The sequence below is a fragment of the Clupea harengus genome, chromosome 5, assembly GCF_900700415.2.
Source record: "Clupea harengus chromosome 5, Ch_v2.0.2, whole genome shotgun sequence".
NCBI lineage: Eukaryota > Metazoa > Chordata > Actinopteri > Clupeiformes > Clupeidae > Clupea > Clupea harengus.
Window position 1 is genome coordinate 26,152,324 of NC_045156.1, and position 18,269 is coordinate 26,170,592.

The window sequence follows — 18,269 nt, forward strand, 5'->3', positions numbered from 1 at the left end:
AACTAAACTGAGTGAATGCCATCACTGCATGCTGTCTATTCATTTCCTTTGCATTGGCCATGTTTTTGCACACTGGTGCAGAATCTGCATTAATCTCCAATGGTATCAATACTGACCGTGTATCATTATTCACTTTATCTGAGTCATGCACACTACTCTAGGATGATGACACTGACTTATCAGTGTTGGGTCACCAGATCTTAAATGCAGGCAGGCACTTTAAAAAAACAAGTGTAACATTCCACCCTTTACCCCCCCCCCACCCCAGTTTACAAAAAAACAAGGTCTTTTGCCTGAATAGCTCACATGCACAGGGGAAAGTGTATGTGATGGGACTAAAAGGAGAGATAAACATTTATACTGTACCGATTGATCTCCAGTACTTGAGACTGCAGCCTGTTAAGCATATTCAGAAGAATAAAGTAAATCTGCACATCTCAGAAAGGCCACAATGGATAACCTCTATGTCTTACCAAATGTGCATCTACTCATGCAAACACTGTCTTCTCTTTCTGGTGACTTCTTTGAAAAAATAACACAGGCTATATTTGATTTCAGAGGCTGCGCCTGGACCTTTACTAGAACTAGGACTCAACCTTAGCATGTCAACTCATTTAGGAAGTAACAGAAATCTCTCAGCAAAAATCCAGAGGAGAGATTGAAAAAAAAAAAACAGTGTCATGCATCCACTCCTGCCATCTAACCCTGCATTAACACTGAATGTGCTGTTTCTTAAAATGAAGAAGAAAGAGAAAAATTAAACCTAGAAAGAGAGGGGAGGGGGGCAATTCACTCACTTCAGCATGGTGATCTTCATTCTGTTGGAGGACTTCAATGACTAACTCAGCCAGACGAATGGTGTCCTCCAGCTTCTTGGCCGGTGTGGCTAATTGGCTGGCATTCTCTGCAGCAGATGGCAAGAGGAGAAGAGGTCAGCGGAGATGAACCAGTCACGTGCGCTCAGGGGGGGGGATGTAATCAAAGCTCTATCTGCTAACATGCATTCACGTCTCTTAAAATATGCCCTTTCCGTCTAACCCTAGCACATGCAGTAAGGACCAATAAGTGCTGTTGGCGCTTGAAATGATACGTCATTGAGTCTATTAGGACTGTGACACAGCCTTATAATGACCCTTGTAATAAAGACAAAGACCATACAAATGAATGGCTTCAAATTTGACAAAAACTGTGTGGTAGCCTCTGATAGACATGACATCATGGGTTATCATAGTGTGGAGAGTTTGAGTATCATTTCAAGGGGAGTGTCACTCTCAAGGCTGGTCTCCTGGACAAGGATTAAGACTAGATTGAAACTGCAAGGAATTCTGAAGAGAAATTCCCCAACTCTGGTCTGAGAGAAACCTTAATCCATGTCTGGGAAACAGGCCATTGTCGTGGCACTTTAGGCCATAACATGTTCTGAGCCACTTTGTTTGACATGGCCCTTATGACAGTGTCATTGACATGATGTATGGTGTATGGATATGTCTGTAGGGGACATTACGACATTAGAAGAGGGGATTAGGGTCATTTCAATTATAGTGCAAAGAGTATGCCGAGTTCAATCGCTGCATGTGTCATGACAAGTTAGATATGAATCTCCTCCTGGACATGAAACCTAGTGCCATTCCAAGAACATATAGGGGCATGTCATATGGGCCATGTCAAAGTGAAGTGCTTTCACCTTGGTATGAAATCATCACTCTTGTCTGCCCTATCCTGATCTGCATAGGAATAGAGGTGATCTTACTAGGTCATTCATTCCACACCGTTGCTTCTATAAAACTGACACTGGTGACCTCCACTGGTGAGCTCAGCTTGTGCTGAGATGACATGAGGTCCGAGGGGAAATAGTGACATTCACACAGACCGCTGGTGTTACAGATAAGCTGTCATGTGTCATGTCATGACGCCTGGCATGCAATGGGAACAAGAAGAGTGGGCAGACTGAGCTATGGATTTGGTATGGGAGGCACACGCAGCTCATGAGTCTCTCTTGGACACCTTTCATATGGATCATGCATAGCGCTTCTGATCTGTGGTCAGTGTCACACTGCAGACAGGTGGACTGTTGGACAACATTTGATGAAATGGTCGGTATACGAGTAACATCGATGTGGCATGAAGTAAATTAGACTCTCAGAGGAGAGTAGAAAGAAGAGGAAAGGTTTTCAGCTTGTTATTATTTTGAGTGTAAGAGTGACCTGAATCACAGCAGAAGAGAGAGGTAGATTACTAGTTACCATGACCATTACTAAGATTGTGCAAGCACTTGTTGAAGCGTGGAGTTAATATTGAGCTTTAGTCCAATACTAATTAAAAAATAATATTTAGCTGTCCACGGTCTTGGCGATTTGATTGGCGATTATATTACTTACTATTATTACGTCACTGATGGGTGGGATTGCCTATTTAACTACTGATAGATCATTGCCTTCGTTACCTCACTGATTAAGTGGTGGACCCTCATTTTCTGAAGTGGCTCACTATTCCATATGAAACGGAAGGCAAGTTCTCATGGCCTTCAGTGAACTCCATCTCCATAGGCTCTTAGTTTAGTGGGGGGGTGGACTGTTTGACATGCAGATGGCTGGACTGTAAGGAGAACCCAGGCAAAGTCTCTCCTCAAAACAACCCTTCCAAGTTGTGGCTGCCTCTCAGGATATGAAGTAGTGAACATGGCCACCGTGACAACAATGAATTACCACGGCAGCCACCATACTTCATCCATACCCAATGTGTTAAACTATGTGGCACAAGCCCCAAAGGGTATATCAAATGCAATGTGATATCAACTGGGTTAAGGTCCTCAGAGCAGGGCCAGAAATAAGCTTAGATGTTAAAAACTGATATCACCCAACATCTACTGAAAACATATACTGTTTTTCTCAACGCTAGTGAAGAGTCCTTTATATACGTGCACATCACATTTTAACACATTGGAAATGCTGCAATTTACATATTTGTGAGAGATAGTATTGCTCACTACGGTTAAAAAAGAAAATTATCTTCTTTGGGAAATGTCTGTTTTAACCAAACCTAGTACTTACACAAAATATGTAATGAGCAATGCCTTTAAAAGTATACCATCCTCACAAACAGTCAGCTATATCTTAAAGGGTTGAGACCACAAACATGTCATGGCATGCTTCATTATGTGTTTCCATGTAATAGGTTGTGTGATTTTAAACTGATACTTTAGTTTTTAGGGCCTCAAGTAAAACCCAAAGGGCTTCACCTGGATCTTGTTTTGGATCCTTGTTAGCTTTCTCAGCTTGAAAAAGAGAAAGAGGGAGAGGAATAGGGATGAGAAATAAGCAAAATGCACAATGCCATAAAAAATGAAATGGTTTGCTGTCCCAGTAGCGAGTGTCTGGATCTGTCACTGCTCAGTATGTAACCCTTGACCTTTGTTTCTGGAACATTCCCCTTGAGGAAATGAAAAAATTGACACATGAAAAATCTGCACATTTATCAAGACAGAGACACACATGAAAAAGGCACATGAACACACATGTAAATAAATAAACACGCACACGCAGACACTTTGACGTGATGACATCTCGCTGTGCACACACACACACACACATATATACACACACACACAGCCCTTAAAACTCTGAGACATCTGCCTGGAGGGGAAAAGAAAATCAAAGTGAACAAGAGGCAGGAACGTGATGCACTGAAAAAAAAACAACAAACAAACAAACAAACAGATAGACAAACAAACAGAATGCTCGTTATGTCTGAACAGGATGTGGCCACAGCTGCCCTTATCATCGTTTAACAGGACACACTGGTGAGAGGTGACTCAAGTCGGAGAAAAACACAAACAAGTCAGCATGCCTACACACAAAAACGTCTGTCCTCCTCTTGTTCGTCTCCTGCGCCTACAGCTTGTGGTCCCCCACAGTCCCTCTCACCCACATCCTGTCCCCCGGTCCCCCACCCCTGCAGCACACAGCCCCTCACAAACTAACACCACCGACACTGGAGACGCTACATTGAGACGCATAGGAAGCAAAGGAAAAAAAATGCATTCAGATCACAAGTGGGAGCACAGAAATGTATAACATCACATAAGGCATGGGGGGGGACAAGAAGTCCCTTCTACGCTCCTAAACTACCCTCAGGATCTGTAAAGAATCTATCTATCTGTCTATGGAGAAGGATGAAGAGGCAGAAGAAGATGGAGGAGGAGGAGGAGGAGGAGGAGGAGGAGGAGGAGGATTGAGCTGAAACAGATGAGAACATTTCTGACACTGCGGCCAAGGATTCTAGATAGATCTGTCTTTGTCTCATTTTTCTCTCTGTCACTCATTCTCGCTTTCTCTCAGTTTCACCCATCCCACCCGTCCCCTCACAGATATGATGACATGTGACAACAGGAGAGCAGACAGGGGCATGAGTAGGGGGAGCATGGAGAGGCCATGGAAGTCAGGGAGGCGATGGAGGGGAGGGAGGGGGTACTCACGGATGGTTAAATCCATCACCTGAGACGCCAAGCAGAAGACAGGGTGCTCATACATTTCCCTCCTTTTCCCTACAAGACAAGGAATCGGAGGCAATGCGAGAGTTTGGGGGTCAGAGGTGAGGAGGTCAGAGTTCGGAGGAGCTGCATAGTGTGTCGGGACAAGGCTGGAGAGATGGCTGAGGCAAATTGGAGCTGTGGGCGGATTAGCGAGCCGCCATTTTGTTTGCTGTTCCGAAAATAAACAAAAACAGGACAAGCTCTGAGTAACTAATAAATCAAGTCTTTGCAACCTCACTGAAGCACTATGGGACACTGCTTCATCATTTTTTTTTACATTTGAGTTCCCTCACATATACACTCCCAACACGCTATGCACATTGGCCTGGAAGTCACTTGTTTCACAGGGATAAGGGTGCAAGTGACTGGGCCAATGACAAAGGGGAAAAAGAAGACAAAGGATTTTCAAAAAACAGGGAAAGGGTAAAGCCAAAGATCAGAGGGAGAAGAAGGGGAACGTGAATCAATGGTCCCCGTTGGGATGGGTTGTTAGAAAATCGAAAGGGAAATGGCAGGAGAGAGAAACCCAGCTAGAGGAGAGGGAACAGCAGGAGGGCTTCTAGCCAGGGCAGTTTGACATCTTAGATAAGTGAGCAGCTACAGATGTGGACTAATGTTATGTCTCTGGCAACCTTTGTAACGGTTACATCACAACTCTCCCTCGGTTTCCATTGCTTTTTAATGGAAAGGGTCCATTATTCAGCTGGTGTACAAAGGCCAAAAGAGAATGAGAACTCAGAACCGTATTAAGTGAGAGCTGACAGGCAGAGTCCTGTACTGTTGTGGTAAGATTGCGGTCTCTGACCAGTCCTCCGCTCTCACAGGATATCAGAGATGAGACAGCAGACTGTCCAACGGCCACAGGAATATGAGGGCATTTTTTTTACCTTGTGACCATTCAAATAAGAACACATCATCTACCTCTCCTCAACTGTAAACCTGGTCTAGAAAAAAGAAGGCAAAGGGTTAGTCAGATGAAAGGACACTCAAAGAACCTGAAACAGAACACAACAAGCACCCAAATGCTTTGCAGAATTTCTGGATATGCAATCCATGTCCTGTCTCAATGTGAAAACCATTAGATATTCTGTGCATAATTCACAACTGACAAGGCACTACACAGCAGATCTGGGCTGCAGGGGGCTGTTCATCACAAAATCCCAGCCACTGTGAAAGGGAACTAAAAAATAACATTGGGAATAATGTTTGGAAATAAGGCATCAAGAAAGTACACTACAGATAGTCATGCTCTGCACAGTAGACTTCACTTCGTCTGTTTAAGGCATTTTTCATTGGATTCATTCTAAAAACATGTTCAATTTCTAAGTGTTCCAAACAACCCATATTGTGGAGTAGGGGTCTGAGTGAGTGAGATAACCGTACATTTAAATATCATCAAACTGCCTTGTTCAAGGACACAACGTAAGATTATATAACATAATGCTCATAGCCCTAATTGTATGGAACCACCTTGCAAATTCAGGCCATTACAAATAATGTAAGCCCTCATTACATTGCAGCATAGCCAGGAGAAAGTGCATTTAGAGTTCAGTTTTCAAAAAGAGCTAGTCACCTTCCGCAGTGGCATATTCGGTTATCCGCTGGTAGTTGATCTGAGCTGCTTGTTCCAGACATTTACGAATGACACCCTTTACTTCCTCTGGGGGTACAGGGGTCACAATGTCCTTCATCAGAACCTGCCAATTCACACGGATAAAGATTCCGGCATTGAATACTTTCTTTTGTAGAGATTGGCATTATGTACAGTTATCAAAGTCAAAGTAGGTGGTTTGTGTACAATAATCATGTGATTATTTTGATTCGAAAGCTGGCGTTCATAAGGTGGGTGATTTCAGTTAAGTATGCTCTCTCATTGGGATGACAACCATCAACAACAACAGTAGATGGTTATAATAATATCATTTCTTCTGCTTCATGGAGTAAAGGAGGACTTGGAGATAGTGTGTGTTTGCATGGACATTCCTTAATAAATAGGCACGAATGTGTGGTGTGTAATTTTGTGGTCGGCAGCTGGTATTACCCTCTCCAACAAAGACAGGGTTGCTTTCAGTGCTCCTTCAGGACGGCCAAAGGGGAAGCAGTACCTACATGCAAACAGATATTATGGTTAGAGGAGATGTTTGACCCTTGGTGACCTTTACAGAAGAGATCTTAATAGAAACCCCAAACTGTTCCTTTTTGATTCAGTTCATTCATTGCATAGAAGCACCGTGGAAAGGCAAGAGAGAAGGTCAATGGAGAATGATACTTGCCTAAAGTTAGTGATCTGGTTTTCCAGAAGTACACGCAGGCGCTCTTTAATCTCCTCAAAGCGCTCTTTTTCCTCCACTGTCACGGTTCCCAGTCCATCTGGCCTGGACATGCCAACACACACACACACACACACACACACACACACACACACACACACACACACACACACACACACACACACACACACACACACACCTACGATCAGCCATCGTATCAAAGCTCAGCCAAAACCAAAAGGCAAGCCCAGGAAATTCTCTCATGTACCATCCCCAATGTGTGCAACTGTGCATGGCTTTAACCAGCAAGGCACTGATGTGACTGTGGGTCTTATGCAATGCCATGGTCTGTTAAACATATCCCTATGTGTCAGGCAAGGCCTAGGTGATCTGTGACTTGGTTACTCATGACTGAACCTATATCTGAAGTGGCTTCTCTAACCCTCAGATAAGAATGTATTTCCACAGGAAATGCAACGTGTACATTTAGGGGTGTGCGTGCTCTTTACCTGGTTCTGTTCTTTTCCAGATATGTCAGTAATAAAGCCATTATCTCATTTCAGTTATTTATTATGTTTACACTATAGCACGGCAATGAACAGTTCGTAAATCACACACACAGCAGCACAATAGGCTAAATAGCATTTCACAAAGCATAGGACGATTTAGCACATTGGGATGTATGTATACATCTTATCCCAGTGACAAACACACTGTTAATTAATAGTCACTGATGACTTATGCTGGTACTAGTGAATTTGGAGGATTTCTGTAGTACTCATAACAAACATTTATATTGCTTTTACATGAGATGTTTTTTTTTAAAGTTAGTGTAATTTCATCTCTGTCATAATCATACTTACACAGACGATACACAGCATCAGTTGACAGTGAACCACATGAAACAGATTTACTGCCAGCTACTGTAGGGCTGGTTTGGGACACAGAGCGTCTTACCTTTCAAGCAGAGGGACTGGCTGAGCTTTAGATATCCTCTTTTTAAGAGATGCTTTTCTTTTCCCCACTTTAGAACATTTAGCCCCCTGCGACTCACTCTCTTTCTGACTAGAGGGAATGCAAGGATGGGGTGAACAAGACAGACTAATAACTAAAGGGGAGGGGTAGAGAAAGAAACAATTGAGAAATAAAAAAATGACAATAAAAGAGCACAATGGATGTTTCTGAGGATGAATTGTCATTAACAAAAGCAATACATAGAAACATAAAAAAAACTAATAAAATGGATTAAGTCAACCAAGATACATTCAAACAATGTGAAAAAAGCATGCAGAAAAACAATACTAAAAAACACATGTTGGATCTTAACTGAAACACTAGCGGCTGTCAGCATGCAGTGAATGAACAGACCTGAATGGAAATGGACATGTGTTGAACTCGTCTGGTCTGCTGTGGCCTGCACCTGGTGCACCTGTGATAAATATAACCATTCTAGGGGTACTTTCTGTGTCACACTGTGGCAGGGGTTTGGGTGGTTTATCTGAGTTTCTGGGTTGGACATAATGTCCAGATTCAACACCGAATGCTTTGGTTAATAGATGCACTGAGCACATTCTGAGCATGTGCCTCGCAGTCTGGTCATCTGGTGCAAGTGTGCATTGGTACATTTGGATGTGTGTGTGTGTGTGTGTGTGTCTGTGTGTGTGTGTGTATGTGTGTGTGTGTGTGTGTGTGTTGGGGGGGGGTCGCAGCTAATCTATTCACCTGTAACCAGGGTGAGTGAAGTAAAGATAGACTGGGCTGAACTTTTGCAGCATGAACTTTTAAAACGTTTGTACTGTATGATAAACAGCTCTATGTGTGATGAGACTGCTGTTGAAATGAATACATGAACGATGAGAACCATAGGCCATACCGAGTCCCCCCTCCTGGAATCTGTAAACTCTTCCCATTCTGAGTGAGGCTGTACCATATTATCATGGACGAGAGCTAAGGTAGACTTTACCTGATGCGCTGCACGCATGCTTGGTCACACTGTACCTGTTGCCGTGGACGTGTGAGGCGCAGAAGGCGAAGCTGTAATGCAGTAGGGTGGGGTCGATCATGGCTCCAGTGTCCGCCCTCCCCAGCAAGTCACCAAGGTAACACAAGTGTCTGTGGCATCCTCTGACACCATTCCGGGCGCAGTACTCATCCAGAACGAAGACCTGACCAGGACTGAACCATCCCTGAAATACATGAGAGGGGGATACTCAGGGCCCAGCAACTCAGCTCACTCCCACTGCTCATGCATGTACTGATCACCCAGCACCAGAAATCTACACCAGCCACTTTCATTCCGTTACGAACCAGACTCAACATAGCTAGAGCTGGCACACTATGATCCCCCCTAACTCACTCTACCCCCCATGACATGTACTACCTGTAAAAAGAATTCTCACCAGACTTGCAAAGGAGTCATTAATTCTGTGCTCCAAAGTGAGGTGTTGCACCATCTCAAAGAGAGCAGCGTGGTCAAAGCTACAGGGGTTAGCCGAGATAAACTCATCCATGCCGTGCTTCTGGGCCCGGTCCGCATCTGCCCGGCCATGGAGGAGGAGGAGGGGAGGAAAGGGGACAGGTGTGGGGTGGGGGGGGGGGGGGGGTTGGAGGAGAGAGAGTCAGTACAAAACAGCAAAGGAGCGGCGTTCGCTCTGCTTTAGCACAAACAACAGCTGCTCTCGCTGTTCGCTACGATCTACGGCAAACCAAAGAAAATGTTTACATTGCTGTACATTGTCAACTTGCAGCAGAGTCAAGCAGAGTCTCAAGTCAGATTGAGCTGGGGGTGGTAATGTGGTTGACTGGGCGAAATCTTGGGAGCAGTTCAGCCCCACCGCAGTAGTTCTAGATGCGCATGCAGAGCCTTTTTGGGTGCTTGCCTGTCTCTGTCACTGATTACCTTCAGTGGGGTATTTGTGTCAGATCACCAATCATCCCTGTAGACCGTACTCTATCTGAATTGATGATGAAATTGCAATGGATTTTCAGTCATGTGTAGACAATAGATTCTGCCATTCATGATTGGTGAATGTCTCTTAGGTAGGGTTGATTTGTGTGCTTGGAAAAGTGTCAAGGACAGAAAACAGAAGGTAGCCAAATATCTAGCAAAAGCGAGACTAACTTGGCACTGAGGTTGTCTCATCAAGAGAAAAAAAAAAAAAAAAAAAAAAAATCAAAATCAAAATGGAAGAACTGCTTCCAAAATTCAGCGGATTGCATTTTACCCAATCACACTGGATTGAAATGTATTGGGGTTGCCAAAAGCAGCTTCATACAGTAAGAATCGAAATCTAGCCTAACCTAAATCTATAATTGTCTATCACTTAGACAGGTGGCTCCTAACAGCCTATTTGTGGTGATGGTTATCACAGGTCACCACAAACAAGTAGACACTCCTAATGGAAACCTAAGTAGATGACTGTGCTGTCAAAGGGGAGACTATGCTCACAATATGTGAACTACTGCATTATGCAAACCACTCTAGACTGGCAAGAGTATGTATTCATCTAACAAAAAGAGCTGCAAAATGCTCTAAGATTAACCTTAATGTTTACTTAGTGATGCATTCAATACTACTCCTGATGTATTAAATAGTAACACTGCTAGTGTGATACAGCAGTAAAGCTGATGTGTTAGCTAGACAGGCTACATCATTGAGGTCATTCAAATCCCTTTCCGAGAGAGATGTGAAGAGGAGTCTGTCACATCACTTGGGGGTGAGTGAGGCTGACAAGAGGACCGCCGTGATGGATGCTCGTGAATGGTGTAGCGATGGTGACGGACTGGACGGTGACAATGACTTCAGTCATCACAGTGGACCGAATGAGGACAAAGGGGGGTGATGACCACACTGATGACAAATACCCGTTTATTGCTTCAATGTTAAGCTAAACAGGGCCAGGGCATTTTGAAACCCCGGGGGAGCAGGTGTCTCCCAGCCCCCCCACCCCCCACCCCTGTGTAGATAACTGGATGGTGTCTGGAAGGGCCTCATGACTGGAACTGTGTGAGGAGGACTAAGCATTGGGAAGGGTTGGTTTTTAAAAGAAGGATAGACGTCAGGTGATGGGTGGGTTGCGGGGGGGTGGGGGGGCGGGGAGGGGGGGGGGTAGGGGTGTAAGCAACAGAAGTGACTTGAGAGAGAGTGCACGTGTAGGCACGACAGAGAGAGAGAGAGAGAGAGATAGAGAGAGAAGGAGATAAAAGGAAGGAGTTGGCAGGAATTTAAAGAGGAAGCACAGAGGAAATGAGGGGGAGGGTAGATAGAAAGACAAAGAGAGAACTGGAGGAAGAGAGAGCGTGCAAGGGTGGGCGATAGAGATGAATATCACAGAGATTAAGTAAGTCAAGGATGAGAAAGTTAACATCAAGCTTAGGGAGAAGGGAGTGTGACAGCATGGAGAGGTTTGCCAGAGGCTAAAGAGGATTGGAAAGCAAAGTTGGAAAAGGAGTGTGTGCTTTTAAAATGTGACAGAGCTCACAAGGCATTTTTTTACTCTTTTATTTGTATGCAATGCAACAACATCTGAGCCCTAATACTACTAGAAACCAAACACCGATTTCCCCAGTCACTGCACTGTCCAAATCAGACTGAATGGTCAACAGGAAAAATGATCAATTGTCTGTTAACATGTTGCATCCAATATGGACAGATTGAACAGTAGCCACTATGAATGGGTACAATTCAGTGGATGTTTGATGATAGTGTAGAATCACATGCAAGGGAAAAAGTGCAACTGGACACTGTGATTTCCAATGTCATGCACAAACTGCAGATCCGTTATTGTATTTTTCATTTGTTAACTTGAGATCACATAACATTTGAATTGCTTTAATGTTCTGGGCATTCCTTTTCTCAAGGCCATTTGCAAGTTGACAATACTTGAGAATGTTGCAGTGTGCTCATAATTACTGAAGGGCTAACCAGCAGGCAAAACACTACAGTGGTCCTTCTAGGTAAGGGTAGCAAAACATTTTTTTGAGGGTGCAAGAATATGGGTTGAGCATGTAGCCAAAGGAGGCCAAAAAACGGTTTCATTCTCTGGGAGATGGTTAGAAATTAGAAAGCAAAACTCCTGTCTTTCCACCACCACTGAAATGGATAACATGACACTGGTGCTTTCCTACTCAGGCAGGGCAATCAAAATGAAAGGGCAGTCCAACGAAAGCAAAACAAAAAAAACATCTCTCCCTCTTAAGGGGCAAAAGTGGGGCGGCTCTATTGTGCTACATCATGGCTAGCAACTAGCAGAGGCCCGGCTACTCATAAGGTGGTGGGGTGAGGGGCATTTTAAAGCGGGAGTATTACATGGTAAGGAGGACCAGCATGAGAGACTCCTTCCTATTGGCATTCAGAATACTCCACGTACATATTTGCCAACTCTCATGAGCGGTAGAATCCGAAGGTGGATGAATAATTGAGAAAAAAAGAGCAATTAAGCCCTGAAGAGAAGCATTCACAGTGAGGTTTTGGCCATTCAACATGGTCTACTTGTATGGGGCACCAAGTATAACAGACCATATTTCATAGATAGAACGCATTCTCTGCTACCAAATGCATTCAATTATTATGAAACTTACGAAACGCCGCAATTTCTTTTGTCTGTGTAAAACTCAAACGTGTTAGAATTGTGTCCACGGAATGTTGGTGAGAGCACATTCTTTCATACACAGAAAACAAAACATATGATTCATGCCGTGAACCGAATTGACTGTTGGGCTTTTCATTTTGTGGGTACAAGGCTGAATGCACTTCACACTTAAATGACAAGATAAACTAATTTCATAGACAAAAATAATCCTGTCCACCTTATAGATGTTCTCGGCCATTATTTATACTTTTGCACGAAAGGACTTTGGTCCATACATTCTGTGAATCGGCAAATTATAGAACGCATTCTTTCCACGAAAGCAAAAGCTGCTTGAACTTTCGTAGACTTCAGTGTTTTGCTAAAGAACAAAATCATTTCCATATTTGCAGCATATTGAACTTTCATAGACTTCTGAACTGACGCTGATGCCTTCTGATGCATCCTTTCAGTACACAAGAATGTGCTCTCTCCAATAATTTGCGGACACAATGCTAACGCGTTTGTGTTTGTCATGGACAGAAGGCATTGCAGTGTTACATGGTTCTGTAAGAAATGAATGCATGTTGTAGCACAGAATGTGTTTGGTCTACAAAAGCAGGTCTTTTATACTAAGCGCCACATGTACCTTGGCATATGGATTTGCATGCTTGCTCAGCACTTTCTATCTAGTATGCAACTTGAAAATACCACACTGTTTGCTTTTTTACTGTAAATACAAAGACAAATAGTATTTTACTGTAATAACAGACACATAGTGTTATTTCATTTTCTGATCATCATATATGGATATTTCAGTAGAAATCTAGACACTATATATAGTAACAATATATAGATGTGCATACATTGGAGTACAAAATGCTTTCATCATTTAATTTCCCCTCTTCACCTGCCAAATGTGTTTGTATTGTTTCATTGTGCAATAAAAGAGCCTTAAGTTTTACTGAACTGATACCATATGCACCCAAGGCGGACATTTTGTTGTAAACTCAAATGGCTCCCAGCCCAGGGAACCTCCTCAGGATACCGATTTCATCACCGAAGAGAGAAGGCAATTATGCAACTAAAGAATAATCAAAAAAAAAGATTTATCATCACTAAGCCAAATGATCTAACTCACAATCAAATCAGAGTTACATGCATCCTGAATCTGGCAGGAATTTCAGACTGGCTAAATGAGACAGAAAAAAAGGAGGAAAAAAAAAATCTACTGAGGTCTAAAAAATATGAGAGCGAAGTTTGAGAGGAAGAGGGAGAGAGAGAGAGATTTATACAGAGGAGGGGGAAAAAGCACATTGCATGTGTCAGATAATCGTTGTGGATTATCTGACCTGTGCGGACTAACAGGGAAGCACTTACCCTTAAGTCCAGCTAGAAGACAGCAGGGTAAGAAGGGACAAACCAGAATAACATAAAGACTAGCAACAAGGCTGCAGGACAGCAGACACGAAAACCCTGACCTAGCAGCTGCAATACTGAAGAAGGGTCACAAGCAAAGCATGAAGATAGAAAGAGAGAAAAAACAACACAACAGAAGAACGACACCCTGAAAACCACCAGAGAGCAGAGTGTTTGTGTGTGTGTGTGTGGGTTGGTTGTGTTGTTCCTTGCTCCTCATATGCTTGTTTGCGTGAGAGAGAGAGAGAGAGAGAGAGAGAGAGAGAGAGAGAGAGAGAGGAGGGATGGGGCAAGAAGTAATGAAGAGAAGAGAGGAGGAGAGATGAGGGGAAACAGAAATGTGCGTGTGTGCATGAAAGTTGGAGACAGAAAGCCAGAAAACGAGAGAAAGAGATAAAGTGTTAATGTAACACAGATGTGTGTGTGTGCGTGAGAGTGGGAGGGAGGGTGGCGAAGAGAGTAGGAGAGAGAAATAGAGATTGTACGAAAAAAGATTGGAGAGGCCTGTATTTCACACATCTGTCCTGCAGTGGATTCCATCAGGATTCTGTAATATACAGACCATTTGAAAGCATGCTGCCATTTCAGTTATACATATAGAACTAGCAGAGAAACATAAATTGGAAAGGTTTCCTTTTTCAAAAATGAAACTAGAATGGTTATACTGGCACCTACACTTACCTCCAGAATCGACGCTCAGCATCCACTGCTCTACTGTGTATAGGATGCCAGTATCTACAGATCTAAATCTATGAAGGCACTTTTAAGCTCCGATTTCAATAATCATTTCCTCGTGAGACGATGCCAATATCAGCTTGGCATTATTTTCTATTCTATCAAAATGTGTGCAAATGTGTGAAAAATAAACAAAATCGTCCAGCCTTAAGACATGTTCTATAATGTAGGAGAACACTGCACACAAACAATAGATTTGTTATTTATAATGTTACCCAGACTTGCTGTCTGGAATATAGTACAATGCTGCCAACCTTACGGCTGAGCGTTCGTTAAAACTCTATTAGATTTGGAATTCACCACAAATACTGTTTCATTTACACATAATACTGATCTTTTCATGATATATCATATCATATACAGTACTTACTATACATGTCCACAGGAAGACAATGTATGAGTAAATAATACAATGTACAGTATAATGTAACACCCTTTCCAACGTCTTTCTCGAGAATGTATCGGAATCTTTCAGAACCTTCATAGCTTTCTAGAATCCAAGTAATCCTCTGCAGCACAGTTGTGAGGTGGGTGTGTGTGGTTTCATCATGGCTCTGTGCCATTCAAGACTAGCAGGGGTGTGTGTGTGTGGGGAGAGGGGTGAAACATGTACCCTTGGCCACATTGTTTCAGAGGAAGGGGTTTCAGTGCCACTGTGAGGAATTGAATGGCATCAGCTTAAAAGGGAATCCACTGACCACAAAAAACGCTCACATATACTGAACAAAGAAACCAATGGAAGAGACTCAAGGAGAATCTATGGGTGTAGATACCATAAATCCGACTGGTTGGTATCTGTTCTATCACTCTCCAGGTGGATCTAATTGGACTTGGACCCAATCGCATATTTAAAAAATTCTCTTGCTATTGTGACTTATCTAAACAGGACTAATAAAGGTCGTTCACTGGTGCGTATAAAAAAAATGTCTGTAGCTAGAACCCGCTGTCTCAAAAACAAAAAAAAGAAGAAACAGACATAAAAACAAGACATTGATTTAGATGAAGTTGAAGGATGCACACCAAAAAAGGTAGAAGAAAAACATCCGTTTTTGTTCAGAATAGCAGGATCTATTATTGGATCTACAGTGGCCTTAATGCAGTTAGCGTGATCTGTTTGTACTTCAAGCAGCAGGCCCCATATAACTCTACTACAGACAGATCACAACAACTGCTCCTAATATGTCATGCTGAGGAGAAAATCTCGCAACATTTAAGACCTAACACTAACCCTAAACGTGCCTAAAAGGAGGTGATTCTAGTTGTTGGAGGCAACTGACAAGAGTCAGAAATTCCAGAAGGACTCTTTGGTGTCAGGGGGGACAAAGAGGACACAGTATGAGAGTCTTTACTGTCTTACCTTCACATTTGCTACCTGATCAGAGGGCTAAAAGTGCAAGGCAACAGAATGGTTAAGGAGAGACAAGTGACCTGCCTGGGGAAGAATCTGGGCCCTCTACAGACGCCTGAAAACAAAAACAAAACAAAACGAAACGAAACAAACAAACAAAAAGAAAACCTTTGGTGTCGTTCTGATGGTTCTAGATTGATCCAATTGTTATTTTTTTTTTTAGATTAGTTTGATTTCCTTTTCCTTCCTTTCCTTCGTGGAGATTTGAAAACGGCGTGGCACACAAAGCTTTCTGAAAGTGCTGCAGCCATAAGCACAGGAACAGAGGTGATGGCAGTGTGTGGCTCGAACAGGTGAAGTAAACGTGACCACAACCAGACATCGTCATGACCACGAGATGTACATATGCCTCTCTTGATGGTGGATGCCTGGTTATGTTAGTGGGAATGTGGGTGTAGGTCGGTGTGATTGTGCATAGGCATAATGAAAAGAGTGGTTTATTTAAGGGTTTGTGAGCCTAAAATACGAACAAGTGCTTGGGTACATCTTTTAGTGTATATATATATATACAGTGCATATACAAATATGTGCATATAAAATTATGGATTTAGATCATCTATAAACTGTTACTGATTATGTTTTGGAGCAATATGTGATAACCTTTGGTAACTGATAAACAATAACAGGTTGGAAAAAAGGAAATACAATCATCTCACTAAAACTGGTGGTAGTAAGAGCTACAACATTTATACAAGAGGCAGGGGCCTAGGTTAAGAAAAAAAACTCTTACATGTACATCCATGGCTGTTTGGTCTAATGCTAGCAAAAGGCAGATTTGTTAAGGGGTGGGCTGGAGTAAATGGCTGTACTTACAGAACTGAGAGATGGGGGCATCCATCTGAGCTGAAGCTCCTCCCTTGGAGTTGAGCTTTTGGACCTGGGTGGGCGGGACTGGCTTATGGGATTGGCCAGTGGCCCGGTACATGGCCTGCACCCATAGGATGCGATCCTGCTCATCATCACTGGCGAAAATCACAGTGTCACCCTCCCCGCCCTTCACGGCATTGAAGAATGCACGACCACCATCCAGACCTAAATACAATTTGGGATTTCACGAGAGTAAGAGAGAGAGAGAGAGAGAGAGAGAGAGAGAGAGAGAGTATGTTTGTATATATGCACATTTGTGTGTGTTTGTGTATGTGTCTCCAGCACTCAGTACCTGGTTGAGGGTCGGTGTAGTCTACAGTGTAGCCATCCAGCTGCAGGAGCTCCTGGGGCTCAGACTTCTTCTCTCTGTAGCTGCACATGGCGAAGGTGTACTGACTCACCTACAACACAGCACCCACAGCAGGACTTCTCATAAGCGCACGGAGAGAACCGCATAAAGAAGACACAAAAAACACCAGCCTCCACACAGCACACCTGTATGATACCAGTGGCTGAATGCAGCTGTTTTTCTCAATGCAAAGGCCATGGCTTTGTGTGCTTCCACAAGACTTATTCCGTTCTCGTACTAAAGATGTGTGCATGAATAAGGAGGGAGCCTGCGTTTACTCTCACCTGGACCAGAACAAAGAAACGTTTCTTCCAACGCTTCCAAACATTCTTCCCAAAGGCCCACAAGTACCTGTGAAATACAAACACATACAAGTTACAGGTGTATGGTTTTATCATTCATATAATACTTAAAGGTAGAGTCTGTGATTCTCACGAACAGTTATTGATATTTGAGATGAACAGCCAATTAAATGACACCCATCCCGTCAGTGCTCCTGAAGCTGCATGTTGATTGGCTGAAATTGATTATTGATTATTGATTATTGGCCGGTCTGAGCCACCACGTTAGTTTCCCATGTACAGAGCCAGGACTGTGTACGAACACCAGAGTTTTCTTGAGAGCACACAACCGAACGGACAACTAAAGGACTGCGAGGAGCAGTTAGCTGAATTTGACAAAAAGTGTATTGGATTACAATGACCTTTAAGTCCTTGCTGTTTTTTGTAAGTTTTATTGTGTAATATATCCTACAACAAAAATGTCACGCCACACTCAGGAGGAACACTAGTTTGGTACCCTTCACTACCCACAAAAATCCATCCAATGAGAAGAGTCAAGTACTTCAGAGGTTTAGGAGCAAGGAAATGGCCTCAGGCCACAAATCTCGCCAGAGACCTGAATTGGCCACAAAAAAAGTTGTGCAAAATTGTACAGTATTTCATTTCTTTTAAAGTTTTTTTCTTTCATAACTTCTTTCACATTTCTGCAGGGATGTTATGAATACCAATGATTACCAGATTACCCATTCATGAACAACATTTTTTTGGCAAATGTTTAGTGTCACTGACAAGATGGGGTTTTACACAGAAAAAAAAACACATTTTAATAACTACCCTCAGAA

The 18,269-nt window shown here is 42.9% G+C and overlaps 1 protein-coding gene across 3 annotated transcripts in view; it reads right to left on the reverse strand.

The window, feature by feature from the left end:
- Positions 1 to 18,269, reverse strand: part of cadpsb (Ca2+-dependent activator protein for secretion b) — a 77,749-nt gene that overhangs the window by 13,684 nt on the left and 45,796 nt on the right. For 2 of the 3 annotated variants that reach the window (XM_031568307.2, XM_031568306.2), the window contains exons 9-20: positions 17,431 to 17,497; positions 17,090 to 17,198; positions 16,744 to 16,962; positions 13,749 to 13,760; positions 9,201 to 9,337; positions 8,800 to 8,987; positions 6,805 to 6,906; positions 6,573 to 6,636; positions 6,105 to 6,228; positions 3,239 to 3,274; positions 798 to 904; positions 367 to 396 (exon numbers count right to left, since the gene is read on the reverse strand). In XM_031568307.2, the coding sequence (XP_031424167.1) occupies positions 367 to 396; positions 798 to 904; positions 3,239 to 3,274; positions 6,105 to 6,228; positions 6,573 to 6,636; positions 6,805 to 6,906; positions 8,800 to 8,987; positions 9,201 to 9,337; positions 13,749 to 13,760; positions 16,744 to 16,962; positions 17,090 to 17,198; positions 17,431 to 17,497 (1,195 nt within the window). The remainder of the gene's footprint in view (positions 1 to 366; positions 397 to 797; positions 905 to 3,238; positions 3,275 to 6,104; positions 6,229 to 6,572; positions 6,637 to 6,804; positions 6,907 to 8,799; positions 8,988 to 9,200; positions 9,338 to 13,748; positions 13,761 to 16,743; positions 16,963 to 17,089; positions 17,199 to 17,430; positions 17,498 to 18,269) is intronic. The other variant, XM_031568308.2, reaches the window with a different exon arrangement.